The sequence below is a fragment of the Camellia sinensis genome, chromosome 11, assembly GCF_055761805.1.
Source record: "Camellia sinensis isolate YWXY chromosome 11, ASM5576180v1, whole genome shotgun sequence".
Classification (NCBI taxonomy): domain Eukaryota; kingdom Viridiplantae; phylum Streptophyta; class Magnoliopsida; order Ericales; family Theaceae; genus Camellia; species Camellia sinensis.
This window is the reverse complement of record NC_138971.1, coordinates 15,400,631-15,420,883: the sequence shown is the minus strand read 5'-3', so window position 1 is coordinate 15,420,883 and position 20,253 is coordinate 15,400,631. Positions and strand designations below refer to the sequence as shown.

Genomic DNA, 20,253 nt, shown 5'->3' with positions numbered 1-20,253 from the left:
AACTAATGTGTATCTTGTGCATGTGTAGGACACGCTTCAAGAGGATCAAGTGCCCTGCCGCAACACAGTGAGTAATAGTACTAGATGTACTTTAATCTCGCTAAGTATTATTGTTATTAACATTGTACTTAATATATATGCCACGTGGAAAGAAATGTGAGGTTATAAAATTAAGAAACAGTGTGAAGTTGTGAAAGTACCAAAAGAACTTGTGAAGTCATAAAATTGAGACCCAGTGTGAACTATGGAAACATCGAAAGAACTTGTGAAATGTGAATCCATGAGGCCGAGAGCCAACTTGTGAAATATGGATTTAAGAGGCCGAGGGCCAAATTGTGAAACTATGATTCTAAGTTATGGAATTATGAAGCCATGGGCTAAGTTGTGAACGTGTGAACCCATTAGGCCAAGGGCCAATCTGTGAGACTATGAACCGATAAAGTTATTCGGTAAATGTGTACAAATTCAGACTCGCTACATGATCTCCGCATTACTTACTCTTTTATATGTATTACAATGTTAATAATGTATCGAAGCGCTTAAATACTATTGTTCACTGAGCCTGGCTCACTCTATGTTATGACTATTTCTGTAGGTAACCAAGCTGGAGGTCGGTCCTAGCCGGCCACCGTCACACTTTTGTCAGCCTAAGCATAGCCAGGCCCTTGGTCGCAGCCGTTCTTTTATGTAATGTTTTGCTAGATCATGGCGTATACTTTCGTTATTGGCTTAGGGGGTAATGTATATAATATTTTTGTTCTATGGCCAATCTTGGGGCTGGTTCTGTATATGCTTATGTATGTATATATATATATATATATATAAATATCTAGTTCTCAAATGTGTGCTCCTTATATCTATTCATCTTATGCGATATTTGTGATCCTGGCATGATAGTGGTAGCTCAATGGATGTCATACTTTCTTATATTATCTTTGTCGGCAATGCTTCCGTTCAGGCCCCTATGTTATATATATTTATACCAGGTTTAGTGTCTACTTCCGCACAGGTCATGCCCGATCTTTTAGGGGCAGGGTTGGGGCATGACAACTCTAGTTTTGATCCCCAAAACCAATGCACCAGAGAAGCTATCATATTTCCGACTAATCAGCCTATGCAATTTTAGTCTGAAGATTGTACCGAGGATTTTGGAAAATCTAATAAAAAAGGTGTTGGGGGCTATTGTATCACCAAGTCAATCAACCTTTGTACCTAGTAGGCTCATCCAAGATTATATTTGTTACGACCCAAACCCACCTCTATAGGTTTAGAATCATAACCGGCCAATAATCCTGGAATTACCAAAGGCCTCTGAACGAATTAAATAGAATACAGGAGCTAGCGGAAGCAAATACAAACATATAAGTGACAGAAATTTTAAAACTTTATATACATATCAGTGACATCATATTTACATTAGTCTTACGCCACCAAAACCCACATAAATACAACTTACAAAAACTTGTTCAGACAAACAAAAGAAAGCCAAAAACTCAAAACTCGATAATAGAATACGACCACATCAAAACGGGAACCTCCTCGGGAGACATAGTGGCTGGCCGACACACAAGAATCCAGGTAGCAGCTTGGGCCTGATCACGCATCTGATCATCTATATACATAAATAATATGGTGAGCTGGAACCTAGTGAATAATAACAGAGTAAAGGTTTTAATGAATAATGTCCATAACACTTTTAGAAATCATAAACAAATTCATATTCATATTCATGTTCATATTCAAAGTTCACATATTCCATATGATCATATACGTTGTACATCTGCTGGCGCTAACAAATCTGATGACCCATAAAGGGACGGCCATAAAGGCATTCCGATGACCCATAAAAGGGACGGCCATAAAGGCATTCTGATGACTCATGTGCACAAAGACATTTCCGATGACCCATAAAGGGACGACCATAAAGGCATTCCGATGACCCATAAAAGGGACGACCATAAAGGCATTCTGATGACCCACAAAGGGACGCATATCATATGATGCTAAAGATGCCACGAATACATTTCAGAAACTTAGACAATCATTCATTCATACAAAACATAGCATTTCAGAAAACTGATCATTTCATATCATCAGAAAATAATTAAAGTTAAATATAACTTTACAGAGTTATTACTCACAGATGGCTCCGATAACAAAGTAGACGAATCAAACAACTAAGCAGCTAAGGCGCGTGACCTACACAAACACATAGCGGATACACAATGAGACGCACATTTTGAAAACACTTAACTTGCTTCTTTTCTATCTTTGTGTGTTTCTAATCCTTATCCTCATTATTATGTCTTAGTTAAGTCTTAGGAATGCCTAAGATGCAATGAGAATGCCAAAATATATGTTGTAACACTTAGTAAAATTTCTGAAAACAGGGTCTTCGCTTGAGTGTACTTTTGATCGCTCGAGCGGACTGCAAAATTCTGTAAAACTTTTGGGAGCTCTCATTTTACGCTCGAGCGCAACTTGTGGTTGCTCGAGCCAAGGTTCAAAAATAGACGCGATAGCTCGAGCGTAGGTTCCCTCGCTCGAGCGGAGACTCATGTCTACAAAAGTACTGGGAGCATGAGTTTTATGCTCGAGCCAACTTTTAGTCACTCGAGTGGAAGTGCAAAACAAATGGTGGTCGCTCGAGCATAGGTTCTGTCACTGGAGCGATGATGTAGAATTCTAGAATTTCTAGATTAATGTTCAAGATGCAAAACTCAAATTCAAAGCTTTAAAATACATCATTTGGGCCAATAACTTGAGAAAACATGTCTAAACTTGTAAAACATCAAGAATTAAGGATCATTTTGCAAAATCAAGTCCCAAAAGTATGTCCAAAATTCAACTTGAACCTTCCAAAACATAACATGCATGTAATGATATGAGCTTTAACTTTTCAAACCATGATCAATTGAAATGTTTGGTACAAAAACATATTGAAGTCTCAAAACACAGCCAAGGTAAGGTCATGCACGTGAAATTTTTTGGGTAAACAACTTCAAAATACCATGATATGTACATGTATGCTTGATATGGTCTCAATTCTACTTCTATACCTTATTTCTTGCATCTCCTGGCTCAATTCTCTTGAATTCATGCATTAACCAACTCAAGTACAACCTAAAGGTCTGAATTCATACCTTAAGTGTTCAATTGGGCTCTAAATGACCAATTTTCAAAGTCTCCAAGCTAGTTCCTCCAAAATTCCTAGTTAATCTCCATTTTCTAACTTTGATCTCAATTTCTTCCTTCTCCCTCTCTCACTCATGTTTTTCTCCTCAAAAAGATGATGAACCAAAAGAGTTCTAATGTGTGTATAAGCCTTATATAGGCTTGGTTAGTGGACTTAATCAAACTGAGCTAACCACTAATCAAATGGGCATTATTTTATTCTAATTATTTGGTTCCGAATCGAATTCCAATTAAACCTACCATAATGTTCTAAAAATTCCAAACAATACATAAACTAAGTTAATTTCGTGATTGAATGCCGATAAGGCCTTCAATTTGCATATCGAATTGAAAATACAGACAGATCTTTCTACAACAGACAGATATAAATGCAAATACCATATAACACATGCAATTAATACAGAATTTCATCTTAATTACTTACTAGACATTCTGAATCATAGATTCTAGGTTAATCACATGTCAGGGTTACAATATTATAGTGGCTCATGAAGCTTTTCATACCTCAAAAATTCAGAGGGGAAGGCAAAGGACTTGGCTTTGAAATTAGAGTTTCGCAAGGCTTATGATACAGTTCCGTTGGACTTTCTACGAGCTGTCTTGATTAAACTGGGCTTTTGCGGTAAATGTTTATAAGGGGTCATGGAATGTGTTTCTACAATTACATTTTCGATGGATGCAAATGGGGCCAAAAGAGCTAGCTTTAAACTATCAAGGGGACTGCAATAAGGGGATTCTCTATCACCGTGTGCCCCCAGTTCTATTCCTTTTTTGTTCGGTTAATTCAGAGAAGTGTCCAAGAGGGGTGACTGGCGGGCCTCCATATTCGTAGCACCTGCTCCGTCCTATCACGCATATTCTTTGTCGATGATTCTATATTGTTCTTTAAAGCAAAGAGTAATTAATGTGAGGCTTTACATTCTGAAAGTTTATGGGGATGCTTCGGGCCAACAGATTAATTTTGCAAAGTCGGGAGTGCAATATTTAGCAAATGTGGATCTGGTCACTCAACTTCAGCTGGGTAGGGTGCTTGGAGTTCCTCCGGTTCAAGATGGAGCGAAAGACTTGGGCCTACCTTCTTGTTGGGGTAGGACCAAGTTTGAAGCTTTTAATTTCTTGATCGAGCGAGTGTTGTCCAAGCTCCAAGGTTGGAAAGCCCATTTGTTATCACAAGGTGGCAAGGAAACTCTCATCAAATCAGTGGCTCACGCAATCTCAACGTATGTGATGGCCTGTTTCATGTTTTCAAACAAGGTTTGTGACAAGCTGAACTCACTCATACGTAATTTTTTGTAGAAAGGAAATCTGGATGGAAGGGCTATTCATTGGGCTAGATGGAGTAAATTGGTGCTTTCAAAATGATGTGAGGGGGGTTGGGCTTTCATGACTTGAAATTTTTCAACAAGGCTCTGCTAGCTCAACAAGGGTAGAGGCTCATGAGTTCCCCAAACTCCTTTGCTCAAATGAGGAAAGGCGTCTATTTTCCAAACACTGATTTTAGATATTAGAGGAAAGCTCAAGATGGCAAGTGTTCAATTGTATTTTTATTTATTTTTGGAAGGACAAGTGGGTGCTGACAGTGAAGGGATTTCAAGTGCAATCTAGGAGACAAGTTGGTTGTGATGTCGAACTAGTCCAAGATGTGACACTATCGCTCACTAGATCATGGGACAAATCTAAGCTGAGTGGTCTATTTACCTCAGCAAAAAGAGATGTTATTGTTGCAATTCCAATATCTTTGGAAAGCAATGAAGACTCCCTAGGCTGACTTCATCACCCAAAGGGCTCCTACTTTGCGAAATCTAGTTACCCAATTGCTTTGAATCAAGGTACTGCCTCTTCCCTTGAAATTTCATCCTCTTCTTTTGGTTGGTCTAAAAAGGAGTTGAAGTTCATGTGTGGTTTAAATGTTTCCCCTAAAATCAGGCACTTCTTATGGCGAGTGTGTAATAATTGTCTTGCCACTCGCCTGAATCTTTTTCGCAAAAATGTGCTACAGAGAACTAATGCCAAGTTTGCCATCATACGGTGGAATCAATAGAACACTTGTTAGTTGGGTGAGTAAACACAGGTTGTCTGGTTTAGGAGTGGGCCTGGATTTCAGATTGACTTCTCTCATTTTCAATCGATTCAAATATGGCTTAGTGGGATTATGTTATGGTTAACTTAGATAGTTCTTAGGACTGTCATGAGGTTATCAGCAGGGCTGCATAGATCTGTTGGCATATATGGAAAGCGCGTAATGATCAAATATTCAACCAAGTGCCAGTTGATCCGAAGTTGGTGATTGATAAGGCAGTGAGGGAAGCTATTGAGTTTGAAATAGCTCACACCACGGTGATACCTCCATCTCTTGTTTCCAACCCAATTAGTGCTGCTCATGGTACTTGGATTCCCCCAGCTCAAGGGTCACTCAAAGCAAATTGTGATGTAGCCGTTAACGTGAGATCAAAAGTGAGAGCTACTGCTGTTCTACTGTGCAACGATGAAGGAAAGCTTGTTGATGGGTTGGCTCAGGAAGTTAAGGGTTGTTTAGGGTGTTCTAAATAAGTGTATTTTTTGTCTTTTTAGACTAAAAAGTTGAGGTTGAAAATATGAATGTTTGGATTAATTTTTTGACTTTTTATGAAAAAATGTGTATTAAAAAATTGTATAAATTAATGTGTAGGGGAAAATTAGTATTGGGAGTTGTGCAGCCGTAATTGTTGACTTTTGGTGAATAGTAATAACTTTTTAACTTTTTGAGTAACTTTTTGACTTTCTGACTTTTTTGAGACTTCCCAAATTTGGCCTTAATATCACTTCGGTGTTCCAGGGTGAAGCCTTAGCAATTCGGCTTGCTTGTGTCATGTTTGCTACTCTGAATCTAAGTAGGGTGGAAATAGAAGGAGACAACAAGAGCGTGCTTTAACTTTGCGTCTCTGAAGATGATCCTCCATGGAAGTGTGCTACTATATTTGCAGACATTAGAGTGTGTTTGGTTTTGTGTTTGTAGAGTAATTTTTGAGATAAAAAGTACGAAAACTTATTTGGTTTACCTTTTTCAGAAATGGTTTTGAAAAATTATTTTGGGGAGAGAGTTTTAAAAAAAAGAGTGATTGATTTGATGTGTATGAAAGAGAGTAATTTTGGAAAGTAGGTAACTAAATAAAATTTTGAGATTTTTTTTTAAAAAAATTGTTTAGTTTGATTACTCTTTAAAATTTATTTGTAGAAAATAAAAATTCTTCAGAAAAACAAACCAAACAGGAACTTTGGCTCAGCGCCTCATCCTAACCTTTAGGTGGTATTCAAGACGTGCCAATGAAGCGGTGCATTGGATTGCTAGAGCTAGACTAGGAGGGCCTCTGCCTTAAATTGGGTGGCCTGCCCTCCTTAATATATAATCGGCCCATTTGATCCAAAAGAACAGACAAGGACTAAAATGTGGGAAGTGTAATTTATTTGAACAAAATTATTTAAATTAAAATTATAAGAATTAAAGTAAAATTTGAATCAAACTATTAAAATAAAGACTATAATTAATCAAATTATAAATCTATTTTTATAACGGTGAGTGACGAAAGAATTATAACACAAATAAAGAGACAAAGTATAAGGTTGTTAGTTTCAATCCATGCATAGAGTTCAAGCTGGTCGTCTAAGCATTGCATTTGACTTCAAATCACTTTTTTTTTAACCATAAAGACCATTGGGCACACATGATGCCCAAATTCTTGTAGGTCTCAACAATCCTAATCCCATTGATTTGAATAAAACCAAAAGTTAAAGCCCCTATTAGAACACATTAGTGGCATATTTTTACCATTTTCTCACATTTGGTTTTAAATAATTATATATGATTTGAATAAATCCAAAAGTAAAGCCCCAAATAGAACACATTTTTGGCATCTTTTTCTCATTTTCTCACCTTTGGTTTTAAATAATTATATATTTATCATAACATTTTTTTTACTGTTTTATTTCTCTTTTTACATTTATTTGTGTCAGAAATATATGTAAAAGTCATTTAAAAATAATAATAAATTATACTTTGTTGTCCCAAGCTTTCACCTAAATTTCTGTTTTAGCTTTCTTCTTTTTATTATAATAATTAAGTTCTTAAATTTTAAATGTGCTTCAATTTGATTTTTTATTTTTTGTAGACGGAAGTTTCAATTTGATCCTCGAGTAATTTATTCTTAAAATTTTAGATAGAAAGTGCTCTTGTGATTTGTTTCAATTTAATCCCCCAGTCACTTACCATTAAAAATTTAGACCAAAAGTGGTCATGTGGCCAAGTGATCATATTTTAGGGCTTTAGAGGAAATAATTTGTATGAAAAATTATACTCTTCACCCTTTAATTTTCATTTAAATTCCACTTTGGTGTTTTATGTTTTAACTTTCAATTAAATGATGGAATGATGGGAGGACCACATTAAAATACAGATTGAAGTCAAAATATTTAATTGTTTTAATTAAAAGGTAGGACCAAAGCAAAATCTAGGGAAAAGACTGAGGATGAGAGTGTAATTTAACCACCCAAAAAAAGAAAAGAAAAAAGTAGAACCTATCATATTCTATATGTATATGAGGTGAACAATTTTGATGAAATGGCTTGGCCACTTATAACATCTATCTAAACTTAATTTAATTATGTTATAAAATCCCACTATTCATCCTCTACACTTTCAAGAAAAATCTTACTTTAATTATTTTACTTTTAGTTCAGCTCTTAAAAAAAAAAAAAAAAAAAAAAAAATCACTTGTGCCACATGTATCACTAGAGCCGCAAGAGATGATTACGAGCATAACAAATTTTCGATCTTGAGACATGTGTAATATTATCATTATTTAATTTAGTTTTTTTGCTGCAAAATAATTTTTTGTGTTGCTATCATTAATATCCCCTGCGCATTTGTTTACTCTGTATGTAGAAATGGCTGCTAAGACAGTGGTGGTAGACTTAACTAAGGGAGAGAAATTGGATGGCGACAATTATGATATATGGCGCCATAAGATCCAATACCTCCTCAATGAGCAAGAAGCGTTGACCACACTTGAACAAGTGATGGTTGAGCCAGAGCAGGGCAATATAGCTCAACATCATCGTGATCTTGAAGTCTTTCAGACTTGGCGTAACAAAGATCGGTGTGCGCGCTTTACTATGTTGAGCAGCATGCACAACGACTTGATTAGTGAGTTTGAGCATTGCCCGACTGCATTTGAGATGTGGGAAGCTCTCAAGCAAAAGTTTGGTATTACCTCTTTGGCAAAGCTACGTGGGCTGACTATGAAGTTTGACTCCTATCAGAAAAGGGCGCATCACTCGATGAAGCAGCATTTGAGAGTCATGTCAGCCATGATACGTGAGCTTGCGACTGCTGGGCACAATTTGACTCAAGAGCATCAAGTACAAGCTGTGATTCGCTCTCTGCCAAATTCTTGGGAGCAGATGAAGCAAAACATGGATGCATAATGAGAGTGTGAAAACATTCGAAGACATATCTCGTCATTTGAAGCTAGAGGCTGAGCGCCTTGAGGAGGCTAAGTCTAATGGTTCTGCTATGGTGGTTAGTCGAGCTCATGTAGGACTTCTCAGTTCAAACGTTGAAAAGCAAAAGGTGCCCCTAAGAAGCAAGCAGCAGCTGCGCTAAAGCCCAATGGCGCTACAAATTTCAAGCGTAGGGGCAAGAGAGGTGGCAAGAAGGTAAAGGGTAAATTGACATGCTGTAACAAAGAAGGACACTTCACTCGGGATTGCCCTGAGCAGAAGAAGGTACTCCCTTACTTAATTTCTCGTATTCAATGCTTTGTGTCTAGTCAAGCATTAATTGCTCATTCTCCTTATTTTTGGGTTGTAGACTCCGGAGCAATAGACCACATCGCGAGGGACAGAGTAGGGTTCGTTGAGTATCGCCGAGTACCTGCTAGGAGCAGAAAAGTTTACATGGGGAACGAGACCAGTGTGGAGGTGCTTGGCATTGGCACATACAAGCTGGAAATGCGACGAGGGCGCACCTTGTATCTTCATGATGTTCTTTATGCTTCGAATATTCGGCGAAACTTAGTTTCAGTTATTAGCATGATGAGCCTTAGTTTTAGCTTTTGTTTTGAGAATAATGGTGTTAGCATTTATTTGGGAACAATTTTTTATGGTTTTGGTTATCTTTCAGATGGTTTTTTAGTTTTGGATGTGGATGATTCTAGTTATAATAAAAATGCCAATGGCTCTGTTTCGAATATTGCATCTTTTTGTGATAATGATTCTATGAGATGGCATGCTAGATTAGGCCATATAGGGCAAGACAAGATGACTAGATTGGCTAGAGAAGGTCTTTTAGGCCCACTCGCTAGAGTCACTTTGCCTACTTGTGAGCATTGTCTTGCTGGTAAGGCAACAAGGAAACCATTTGGGAAAGCCATAAGGGCATCTATCCCATTACAACTTATTCATTCTGATATATGTGGACCAATGAATGTAAGGGCAAGGCATGGAGTCCCTTATTTCATCACATTTATAGATGATTGCACGCGTTTTGGTCATGTCTATTTGATTTCTCACAAGTCAGAAGCATTGGATTGCTTTAGACAGTATGTTAATGAGGTTGAGAATCAATTAGGAAAGAGCATTAAGGCTCTAAGGACTGACCGAGGACGTGAGTATCTATCTGAGCAATTTAAAGTGTTCTGTGAGGAAAAAGGAGTCATCAGGCAATTGACAATTCCTAGGACTCCGTAGCAAAATGGTGTAGCGGAGAAAAGGAATCTCACATTGCTTGACATGGTTAGATCAATGATGGCGCAAGCTAATCTTCCCATTTCTTATTGGGAGATGCTTTGTTGACTGCTGCCTACGTCCTTAACCGTGTGCCCTTCAAATCAGTTCCTTCCACCCCGTATGAGATGTGGACTGGCAAAAAGCCTGATTTGGGCAATTTGCGGCCTTAGGGTTCGGCAGCTTACATACACAACGCTTCTCATAAGTTTGGGAAGTTGGGCCCTAGAGGAAAGAAGTGTATCTTCATTCGCTATAGTGAGCATTCTAAGGGCTATGTGTTTGTTGGGGAGCATCCGCATGGAAGTGTAACTGAAATTGAGTCACGGGATGTGGATTTCCTAGAGGAGGATTTCCCTAGCAGAGGTGAGGTAACTAGAGAAGTAGAACTCTATGAGATGGAAGATCTACTTGAAGGCGCACCTAGTAGCCTAGTAGAGAATGAGGAGATAATTCCTCAAGCTCCTAGGGACAATGGAAGCGATCTACCTGCCCATGGATTAGATCCAATGGATGAGGATTCTCAGGATTCTCAACTACGTAGAAGCAAACGTGGAGCTATACCCCGTCGTCATTTTGAGATTGAAGGGAAAACATTAATGATTGCTCCGAGTGATGAGATAGAGCCTAAGAATCTCAAAGAGGCTCTCTCATCCCCTGTTAGTAAAGAATGGAGTACTGCAATGGATGAAGAAATATAGTCTATGAAGAAAAATCACAATTAAAAATAAAAAATATGATAAAAAAATTTGGTGAAAGTGTAATTAACATCAAGGAGTTTCACAATCACTTTCTATTGTAAATATTAAACACAAGGAACAAATTCCAATCAATCAAAATCACAAGGGCAAAATTGCCACAAAAAGCAAATCACAGGGACCATTAGTGCAAATACTATTTTTTTCATGTTTTGTTTGTTATGCCCATGAAAAATGGGCACATGTGCAGCACATGGAAATTTTTTATCTTCTTGGTAATTATCAATTAGACTAATTTGAAAAAAAATATATATTTATATAAAATCAAATGGTAAAATTATTACTATGGGCACCAAATTGGTAAAAGGGATAAACTACAAAACTAATTTGCACTAAATATTGTGTTACGTTATTAAAAATTTGAGTATTGTAGTAGGTAAATATGTATTAATAAATGTATATTTTTCAAGGCAAGTAGCCAATCAAGACCAGGTCATATTGCAACTATAGATTGAACATTGGCTACACGGTTTGGCAGATCCATTGCATTGCATTGTATTGCCCCATAAATTGATACATGTCCCTTACACTTTCTCAATCATCTTCATTCCTAACATCTACATTTCTCTTACTTGCATTGCATTGCATTTTGACAATAATGACTTTTAAAGCTTCATTGAACCATTTCCATTGCATTGCATTGCATTGTATTGCCCTATAAATTGATACATGTCCCTTACACTTTCTCAATCATTTTCATTCCTAAAACCTACATCTCTTACTCACTTGCATTGCTTTGCATTGCATTTTGACAATAATGACTTTTAAAGCTTCATTGGGCCACTTCCATTGCATTGCATTGTATTGCCCTATAAATTGATACATGTCCCTTACGCTTTCTCAATCATCTTCATTCCTAAAATCTACATATCTCTTACTCACTTGCATTGCATTGCATTGCATTTTGACAATAATGACTTTTAAAGCTTCATTGAGCCAATTCCATTGCATTGCAGTGTATTGCCCTATAAATTGATACATGTCCCTTACACTTTCTCAATCATCTTCATTCCTAAAATCTACATATCTCTTGCTCACTTGCATTGCATTGCATTTTGAGCTTGTATTTGTATTGCCTTGTATTTCTAGGCTATCTATTAAATTACTAGAAATGAGTTCTTCACCAATGAATTTTTCTACCAAATTTTCTGCAACTATTGCTTCTTTCATGCTTCTCATGCTTTTGATTTTGAATTCGAACGCACCTTGTAATGCACAACTATCTTCCACCTTTTATGACCAAACATGTCCAAATGCACTGAGCGCTATTAGAACTTCTATTCAACAATCGATTTCGCTTGAGCGTCAAATGACTGCATCACTTATTCGCCTCCATTTCCACGATTGATTTGTTAAGGTAATTCACACTTTAACCCACTGCGGTAAAATACACTATTAATCCCCAAAGTAGCATGTGCTTTGATACTTTAATTGCATAAATTTGATCTCCAATTTATCTAGTTTGTTGTAAATGATTCTCAACCACATAACCCTGCATCTATATATTTGTTCATATTTTGACAAAAATACCCCTACGCCCATTTTTGACAAAAACGATCATGATTATTTAAAACCTTGTCTATGTAATTTTGACCAAATTTGGATATGTCTTCTGTGCATTTTTTGTCCAAAATTAGTTTAGTTTGTCTACGGGTATTGTATTAATTATAATGTTCTTGGCTTTAAAGGGTTGTGAAGCATCAATCTTACTTGATGAATCGGCTACCCCCACGAGCGAGAGGAGTGCAGGGCCTAATAAGGGTTCCATAAGAGGTTATGAAGTGGTGGAAGCCGCTAAGTCTGCGGTGAAGAAAGTATGTCCAGGAGTTGTTTCTTGTGCAGACATACTTGCAGTAGCAGCACGTGATGCCTCCGTTTATGTAAGTAAATACTACACTAACTAACACAGACACACAAATTTTTTAAAAACTAATCTATTTTATTATATAGATATAGGTAAATACATTTCAAAATTAATTCCATTCCATGCCAATTCTTGGCTATTTACATTTAATTAAGAGAGTGTGAATATAAAACTTGTACTAATCTTTGTTTGGTTTTGTGTTAATCAATCAGGTGGGTGGACCGTCATGGACAGCGAAGCTTGGAAGAAGAGATTCTACAAAAGCAAGTCGTAGTTTAGCAGAGAGTGATCTTCCAAGTTTTACAAGTGGCCTTGGCCAACTTATCCCCAACTTTGCTAGGAAGGGTCTCAATGCAAGGGACATGGTTGCCTTGTCAGGTATTACAAAATGTTTAGATCTAATCTTCTTTATATAATAAAAAAAATTTATTGTAACCAAAAAAAATAAAATAAAATTGTGATAATTTATTTTGAAAAAAAAAAATTGTTTATTATTACTACTTTTGGTACCCATTGCCTAAAAGTGTTTCTGGCCACCCCCATCTTCTACCACCACCTCTTTTCGACAACCACCTTCAATTGTCAAAAACCACCTCTTGCTGACAACAACCTCCTCTGGCTACCATTTTCCAATGACAACTACTTCTAACCACCACCTTTGGAAGTTGACATCCACCTTTAACCATCTCCTCTAATTGCTGGCAACCACCTCTCATCATCCCTCTCTCTACTTTTCAAAATAAGTTTTATAAATTTCCTTTTGTGGACCAACAATAATTAAAAAGGTTTATTCAATATGTAGGATCACACACCATCGGCCAGGCACAATGCTTCACATTTCGCAACCGGATATACGACAATGGGAGCAACATTGATGCCGGCTTTGCTAGCACCCTCTGCCGTGGCTGCCCTGCCTCTACCAGCAGTGGAAATAGCAATTTGGCACCTCCTGATTTGGTGACACCCAATTCTTTTGACAACAACTACTTCAAAAACTTGATTCAAAAAAAGGGTCTGCTTCCAAGTGATCAAGTACTTTTCAATGGAGGATCAACGGACAATATTGTCTTGGAATATAGCAAAAACCCTTCAACCTTCAATTCTGATTTCACGTTGGCCATGATCAAAATGGGAGATATTAAAAGCCTCTCGCTGGACAAGATGGGGTCATAAGAAGGATTTGCAGTGCTTTAAATTAAGATTGGTTTGGAAAATGCTTTTTTATTAGATTTTTTTTATTTAATTTTGTCGGATGAAGTCATAAAAAATTTAATGCGTGTGACAAATGTCAAAAAAATGGGTTTGGGCTTTTTGCTTTTTATTTCTTTCATTTTATTTCATTTTTGGGAGTTAGGTTTGCTCTTTGATAATTGTATATGAATTGGTGTTATTTCTTCAACCTGTGAATCAATAATTAATATATGGCCTGGTTTTGTTATGTTTGATTTCTAATCCAAATGAAAAAACAAAAAAAAAAAAATTACTAATATGATGAAAGTTGTTAAATTGTCTAATTTTTTGAAAGGACAAACAAAAATAGAAGTCCAAAAATAAACATGGACTTTTTTTCTTTCTTTTTTTGTTAACACCCATCTCTCTCTTTCTCTCTCTCTCTCTTCCCCTTCCCTCCCCATACTCTTATTTTTGCTTTAGTTTGAAAACTTAAATAATTTTAAAATGTATTTAAATTTAGTTTGTTTACCTTTCGAGTCTTTTTTAAAAGAGTTTTAATCAAGTCGAATTTAATTTGATTATCTATAATGTATATAACGGAAATGATATTTTACAACCATATATAAAGAGGACCAATAATCCCATGGAATGGGAGTGGAATTAGATAATCCTCATATAAAAAAGGATTAATCTAGTCAAACAAACACAGGACCACGAGTCCCTCAAATGATAAATTTTCAGCTATGAACCCCCCAGATCCAATCCCCTTTACACACTAATTCCTCCAAAAAACACAACCAATTTCACGAACATTGATTATTTTAGCAACAAATATTCATGAAGACACAAATAAAACACACAAGATGATATTTGAACTTTCAGCAAAGAACTTTTTTTTTTTGGGGGAGAGGAAAGAAAAAATTATGACAGGGCGACAAATTTGCCAATTCATTGTGATCAAATTATCTTTTGCAAAAAATATTTAGGGCGAGAGTTTGAGACCAGTAAAAATCGTTGTATTTTTTTAACTTTTTAAATTTTAGTTTATTCTTTTTAAAATTCGTATTATTTATTTATATTTCTTTTTACTTTTCAAGTCCAACTAATATAGAAGGATCTTAAAAAATAAATAAATAAATAAATAATAATAATAAAAAATTCACAAAAAAAAGCTAAAAAAAGGCTTATCTCAAAAACACCCTTAATTACCTGCTGACGCTAAAGTGTAAAGTAATACTGGCTAAAAGTGTTCATTTTCTCAGAAAAAGTAAGTTTTTCAATTTTGGAAGCCGGATTTTGGCCACAAGCATGTTCTTGCCCAAAAAAGTGACATCGTTTGATAATATTATTTTCTAATTTAAAAATTAAAAATTATTAAAAAAAATTAAAAAATCAATAAATTATACTAAAAAATTAAATATTCTCTTGTCTTCTTATTTTTTATATATTTTTTCATAAAAAATTAAAAAATCATCCCAAATAAGCCAAAAAATCAAAAAAATTGACTTTTAGATTTTTAGCTTTTTTAGTCAAAAAATTCAAAAAAAAATTAGAAAAGCCAAAAAGTCAGCTTTTAACCAACTTTTCAAATACCTAATACTATTTTTTCTTTACGTTGTATTTTAGACAAAAAGTTAAAAAAATATTAAAAAACATGCTCCCAAACGAGGCTTAATAAGGAATAATAATCTCTAACTATACTACTTTTTTTTAATGATGGTACTATATACACCAACTAATATATTAATTAGTGTTATAATATTATTATTGACATAACCTATTACACAAATTATAAATATTTAAAATTTTTAAAATTATATCAGATAATCTGTTAATATATTAATTAATAAATTAATTGATATATATAGTATTATTCTTTTCCTAATAAGACTAGCTAGCCCCACGCACTTTGAGCATTGGGTCGCGTTACAGTTTTGATCCAAATACTTTTACGTGTAATGCGAATAGGAGTCGCATTGCTCTTTCAATCCAAATGTTTTTAGGGTTATAATATGAGCTTCTTCTGGTGTATGTATTATTGTCTACTGGGTGAATATAATATATATATATATATATATATACAGGGGCGGAGGGCCCGGGGGGTCACGTGCCCCCTGAGTTTTGAATTTTTTATTTATTTATTTTTTTTTTGTACAAACATAAAGGGAAAATTTTATGAAAAATGCCTCAGACCCCAGTGGGGGTCACTGGGGTCATGAATGGAGCCTTCCTATTGGTAAAAAAAAAACTGTTTTTTTTTTTTTTTTTTTTTTTTTTTTTGTGATTTGGACGAAAGAGGGGGCTGCCACCTCACTGGGGGTCGACCCCCAGTGGGGGTCTGTAGTAAAGTTGAAATTTTATATAAAAAAATTTATAAAAATATTATTTAGAGTAAAATGTCAATAATATTTTTAAAATTATAAGAACAATAAAGATTGTTTTGATTGAAAATAAAGAGACTACGATATTATTATCTATGAAAATTTCAATATAATGGTGACCTCTATCACAATATATGTAAATATAATTAATCTTAATGAAAATATAAAATTTATTGAGTTGTTAGTTACATTTAATATGCAGGGTTCATCCTCTATGTGTTTCTTTATTATTAGTTGGTAATATCACATGTCAATGATTGCGTGATATGACTATTATATTGCATTTTTATGCATATTTTGTATAAAAAATTATGTTATCATTATATAATTTATTTTAAAACTTTATATCCATGACTTTTTTTAATATTGTCCATAATACACTAATTACAAATAACATATTCACTTTGTTTTGTTTGAGTTTTCTAAAAACACTTTTCAAAAAATTCAATGTTTTTGTTTTTCGTATTTTTTTGTTTTTATTAAATTTTTTTAATATTTTAAGCAATGTTTTAATTTTTAGACACACCAAACATAAATATATTTAAAAAGTATAATTTTTGCAAAAAAATCTTTAAAAAATTCAGTAAATACCAAAAATATAAAAAAATACAAAAAATAGTACATTTTTGTTATTTTTATGTATTTATTAATTTTTTAAAATATTTTTTCACAAATATTTTATTTTTTTTAGATACATCATGCATCTAAAAAAGTAAAAAAAAAATGCTTAAAATTTTAAAAATATTCACTAAAAAAATAAAATAAAATAAAATAAAATAAAAAATAAAAAACTTAATTCAAAAAATTCAAACCAAACACACTGATTATTTATTTATTTATTTTTATCTTTCTCAAAGTCAATCGTAAAAATTTATGTGAAATATTTTTATAAATATTTTCAATATTATAATTAAGAAGTGCCCCTCTGATTTATTTTCTTGACTCCGCCACTGTATATATATATAGAAATAATTTCTAATACATCCAGTATAGAAATATGAAGATAGCTTTGAGTTATTTGAATTTTTTTCTATTTTGTTTAATCTTATCTTTTTTAATTATATTGAATCCATTTTCTATTTGAAAATGAATCATTTATTTTCAAACTAACCCATTTACTATGTATTATTTGATTAACTAATTCTTTATATTGGAATGGTTAAAGAATCAGATTTAGGATTTATAGTTCACCTTTAAGAAATTTTCTTAATTAGACTGCTATTAACTATATTTTGTTTGGTTTGTGAAACATTGGTTGAAAGTAATTCAAACAAATTGATTGGTATAAGTCCAAAATTAGTATTGTGATCCATAAAGTTTTAGGCTTTGATCCATCTTATTGTGTTTATAATTTTATATGTAGTATGGAGATGTAAGGCCTTTTTTAAGTTATTTGAGTTTTTTAATGAGAGGACCCCATAATTGTTTTGTTTAAGCTTAGTTCCCTCTCCTAATGTATTAAGGTTTACATATATGTAGATCAAAGGATTGTGAGTCCCATTAAAAGACAACATAAAGATTAGGAAAATGAGAGGAAGAATCATGCTAGAGTTTTTCAATTGTGAAGATCATTGTTTAATATCTCATGGCATTGGCGAGAATAAAGGTACGTATTTAAACCTATTAAAGTTGTTTAGTTTAATCAGATTATATATGATGTTTTAATTTGAAATTTTTATTAATAAATCCCATTTAGAAGTGTTTTAACCCAATAAGTTCATAAAAGAATTTTTTAACCCACTTAATCTCATGTATTTATATTTTTATTTCATATAGTCTTTTTTCTTGATCTAGACTATTTTGTTACACTTTTATGCACTTATATTTAATATTGATATTTAAACAAAGCCAGGCGATATTTTGTGAGGTAACTTACTATTTTGACCATCTTTTCACTTTGTTTATATTATAGTTATGATCATTTTTAGATCTTTAATTTTTTTTTTATTTGTTTTTATTGTTTTATAACTTTAGGGAACTTGTGGAATAACAGAATCAGTGCTTTGGGACAATGGAGTTGAATTGGCGAAGTTCTTAGAGCATGCTGTAGAATCAGGGACGATGCTTTTTCAAGGAAAGAAGGTCATTGAATTGCGATCTGGCTGTGGATTAGTTGGGTAATAATAACAAGTATTTTTAAGTTCCATCTTTGTCATTATACCGTACCATATGAACAAATAGAGTCAATTTATTTTCCAGTTGGTGAAATGGCTTTCAAATGAGGGAAACAAAAAACTAAAAATAAAATTACATGGTCAATGAAATAGGACTTTTATTCTAAATCTAAGCTGATGAGATGGTAGACAAACTAGTATGGGTTTGATGTCTGAAATATGGTTTGATTTTACTAGGTTCATATATTTTTCCCCCTCTTTTTCCTTTCTCTTTCATTAGTTTGAGTATGAATTTGTTGCTGATATATGCGCTTTCAAATTGTATTTGTAATTTTGTTTTGAAAGTGCTCCATGTTTAATGTATTTGGATAGAATGGATGCATTTGTTTGATTTCTAAAATTAGAATCACAACTGGGCTAAATTACAAATACACCTTTGCAAATATTTTGTAGTTTTGTACTGTATAATTTTTTGTATCATTTGCTGATAAATAAGAATTTGCAGTAGGTGAAAGGATATTTGGGTTGACTGACCTATGGAATTGAATGCTTATCAAAACTTTGATTTGGCTAACGGCTCCCTCAAAAAGAATACCAAACTTCCATATCTTATGCATTAAATTATAATTACTCTTCAAAAAATATATATAATTTTTTTTATTTAATAAATTTGTTATAAAATTCCCGAGCCTTACAATCCCACTTTATTCTTTATAGCTATTATTTGGAAAAAGTATTTTGATGGGCAAGGTGCATATCATATGCACTTGCATAAGTTCTCAGAAATATACATAAGTTACCTCACAAAATCACATAAGTTCTTACAAATATATGTAAGTTATCCCACAAAATTATGTAAATTTTTACACCTTATGTATATTTGTAAGATTTTACGCAAGTGCAGATGGTATTCACTTGCAAACTTAAGAATTGCCCTTTGGGCTATTGTTACAAATACAAGTGTCTAATGTGTGTATGAGTAATTATTCAATAGTTTTGAAATATCATATGGTATTATTTGTATGATATATTTCAAACGTATAACACAACATAAAATTTTAGAGATTAGCTCTCCTCTATATTTTCATCTCTCCAGACTCCTCTTGTAGACTTTAATTTGAACCTGCACAAATAATTCGAACCGTCTATCTCATGGCACTTTAAATCCATGCAAAAAAGCCAACTTCATCAGACAATTATAAACTTGGAAACAAATCACATTTTATTTTATAAAATGAACTACAAATATGATTATATACTTAGAGTATTTATTTTATAAAACAAAATGCAATTTGTTCATGTGTTTAATTGTCCGCTGAAATTTATTTTTTACATAGATGACCTTTATTGTGGAACTTATGAGATATACTGTTTAGATTATCGGTGTGGATCTAGATTAGGGCCTACAAGAATGGTATGAAGAGGTATGAATAGATGAGGTATGGAAGAGAGCATATCTCAAAATTTTACAAGTGAGATATGCTATGCGGACTCACCTTTGTTAGGAAAATTGTGAGACAAAGGAACTCACTTAATCTAGAGGAAATAACTATACAGCGACACAGTAAAAAATAATGATAATACATAATCATGAAAAAAATATAACATTTTAATTGTTAAAGTGTATAAACTTTACCATTAATTTATAATTTTTTTTTCTGCTACCACTATGCTATTATTCCCCTATTGCCCACAGAAATTCTTAGATTTTTCACAATATGAGATTGAATGCCATAACTCTTATTGTATTGTACTTCTTGTTGGTGTCGTTGGGAAATCTGCACAGATAGGATCACCGCTAAAGAATCACCTAAGGGAAGAATGGAAATGAGGTCCTTAGATTAGAGTTACATCCTAGCTGCCTCACCTTCTTGTTATTGTGAGGTAGTGGCATAAACTCGGACTGGGCAAGCGCTCAAAAAGGGTGGATGCTTGCACACCCTGCCTTACCAATTTTCTCAAAGTCAATCTCTCGCTAGTTCTTCTTTTTCTTTATAGAGCTAAGAAAA

At 33.8% G+C, this 20,253-nt stretch overlaps 1 protein-coding gene and 1 pseudogene across 1 annotated transcript; both read left to right on the top strand.

Moving 5' to 3' along the window:
* The first annotated feature begins 5,183 nt into the window (after nucleotides 1–5,183).
* Nucleotides 5,184–5,745, top strand: LOC145802174 (uncharacterized). The gene is made up of 2 exons (XM_082894842.1): nucleotides 5,184–5,252; nucleotides 5,410–5,745. The coding sequence occupies exons 1-2, from the start codon at nucleotides 5,184–5,186 to the stop codon at nucleotides 5,743–5,745; spliced, it is 405 nt and encodes a 134-aa protein (XP_082750968.1).
* Nucleotides 5,746–11,823: 6,078 nt separating this feature from the next.
* On the top strand, nucleotides 11,824–14,003 carry LOC145802173 (lignin-forming anionic peroxidase-like; annotated as a pseudogene).
* Nucleotides 14,004–20,253: the final 6,250 nt, after the last annotated feature.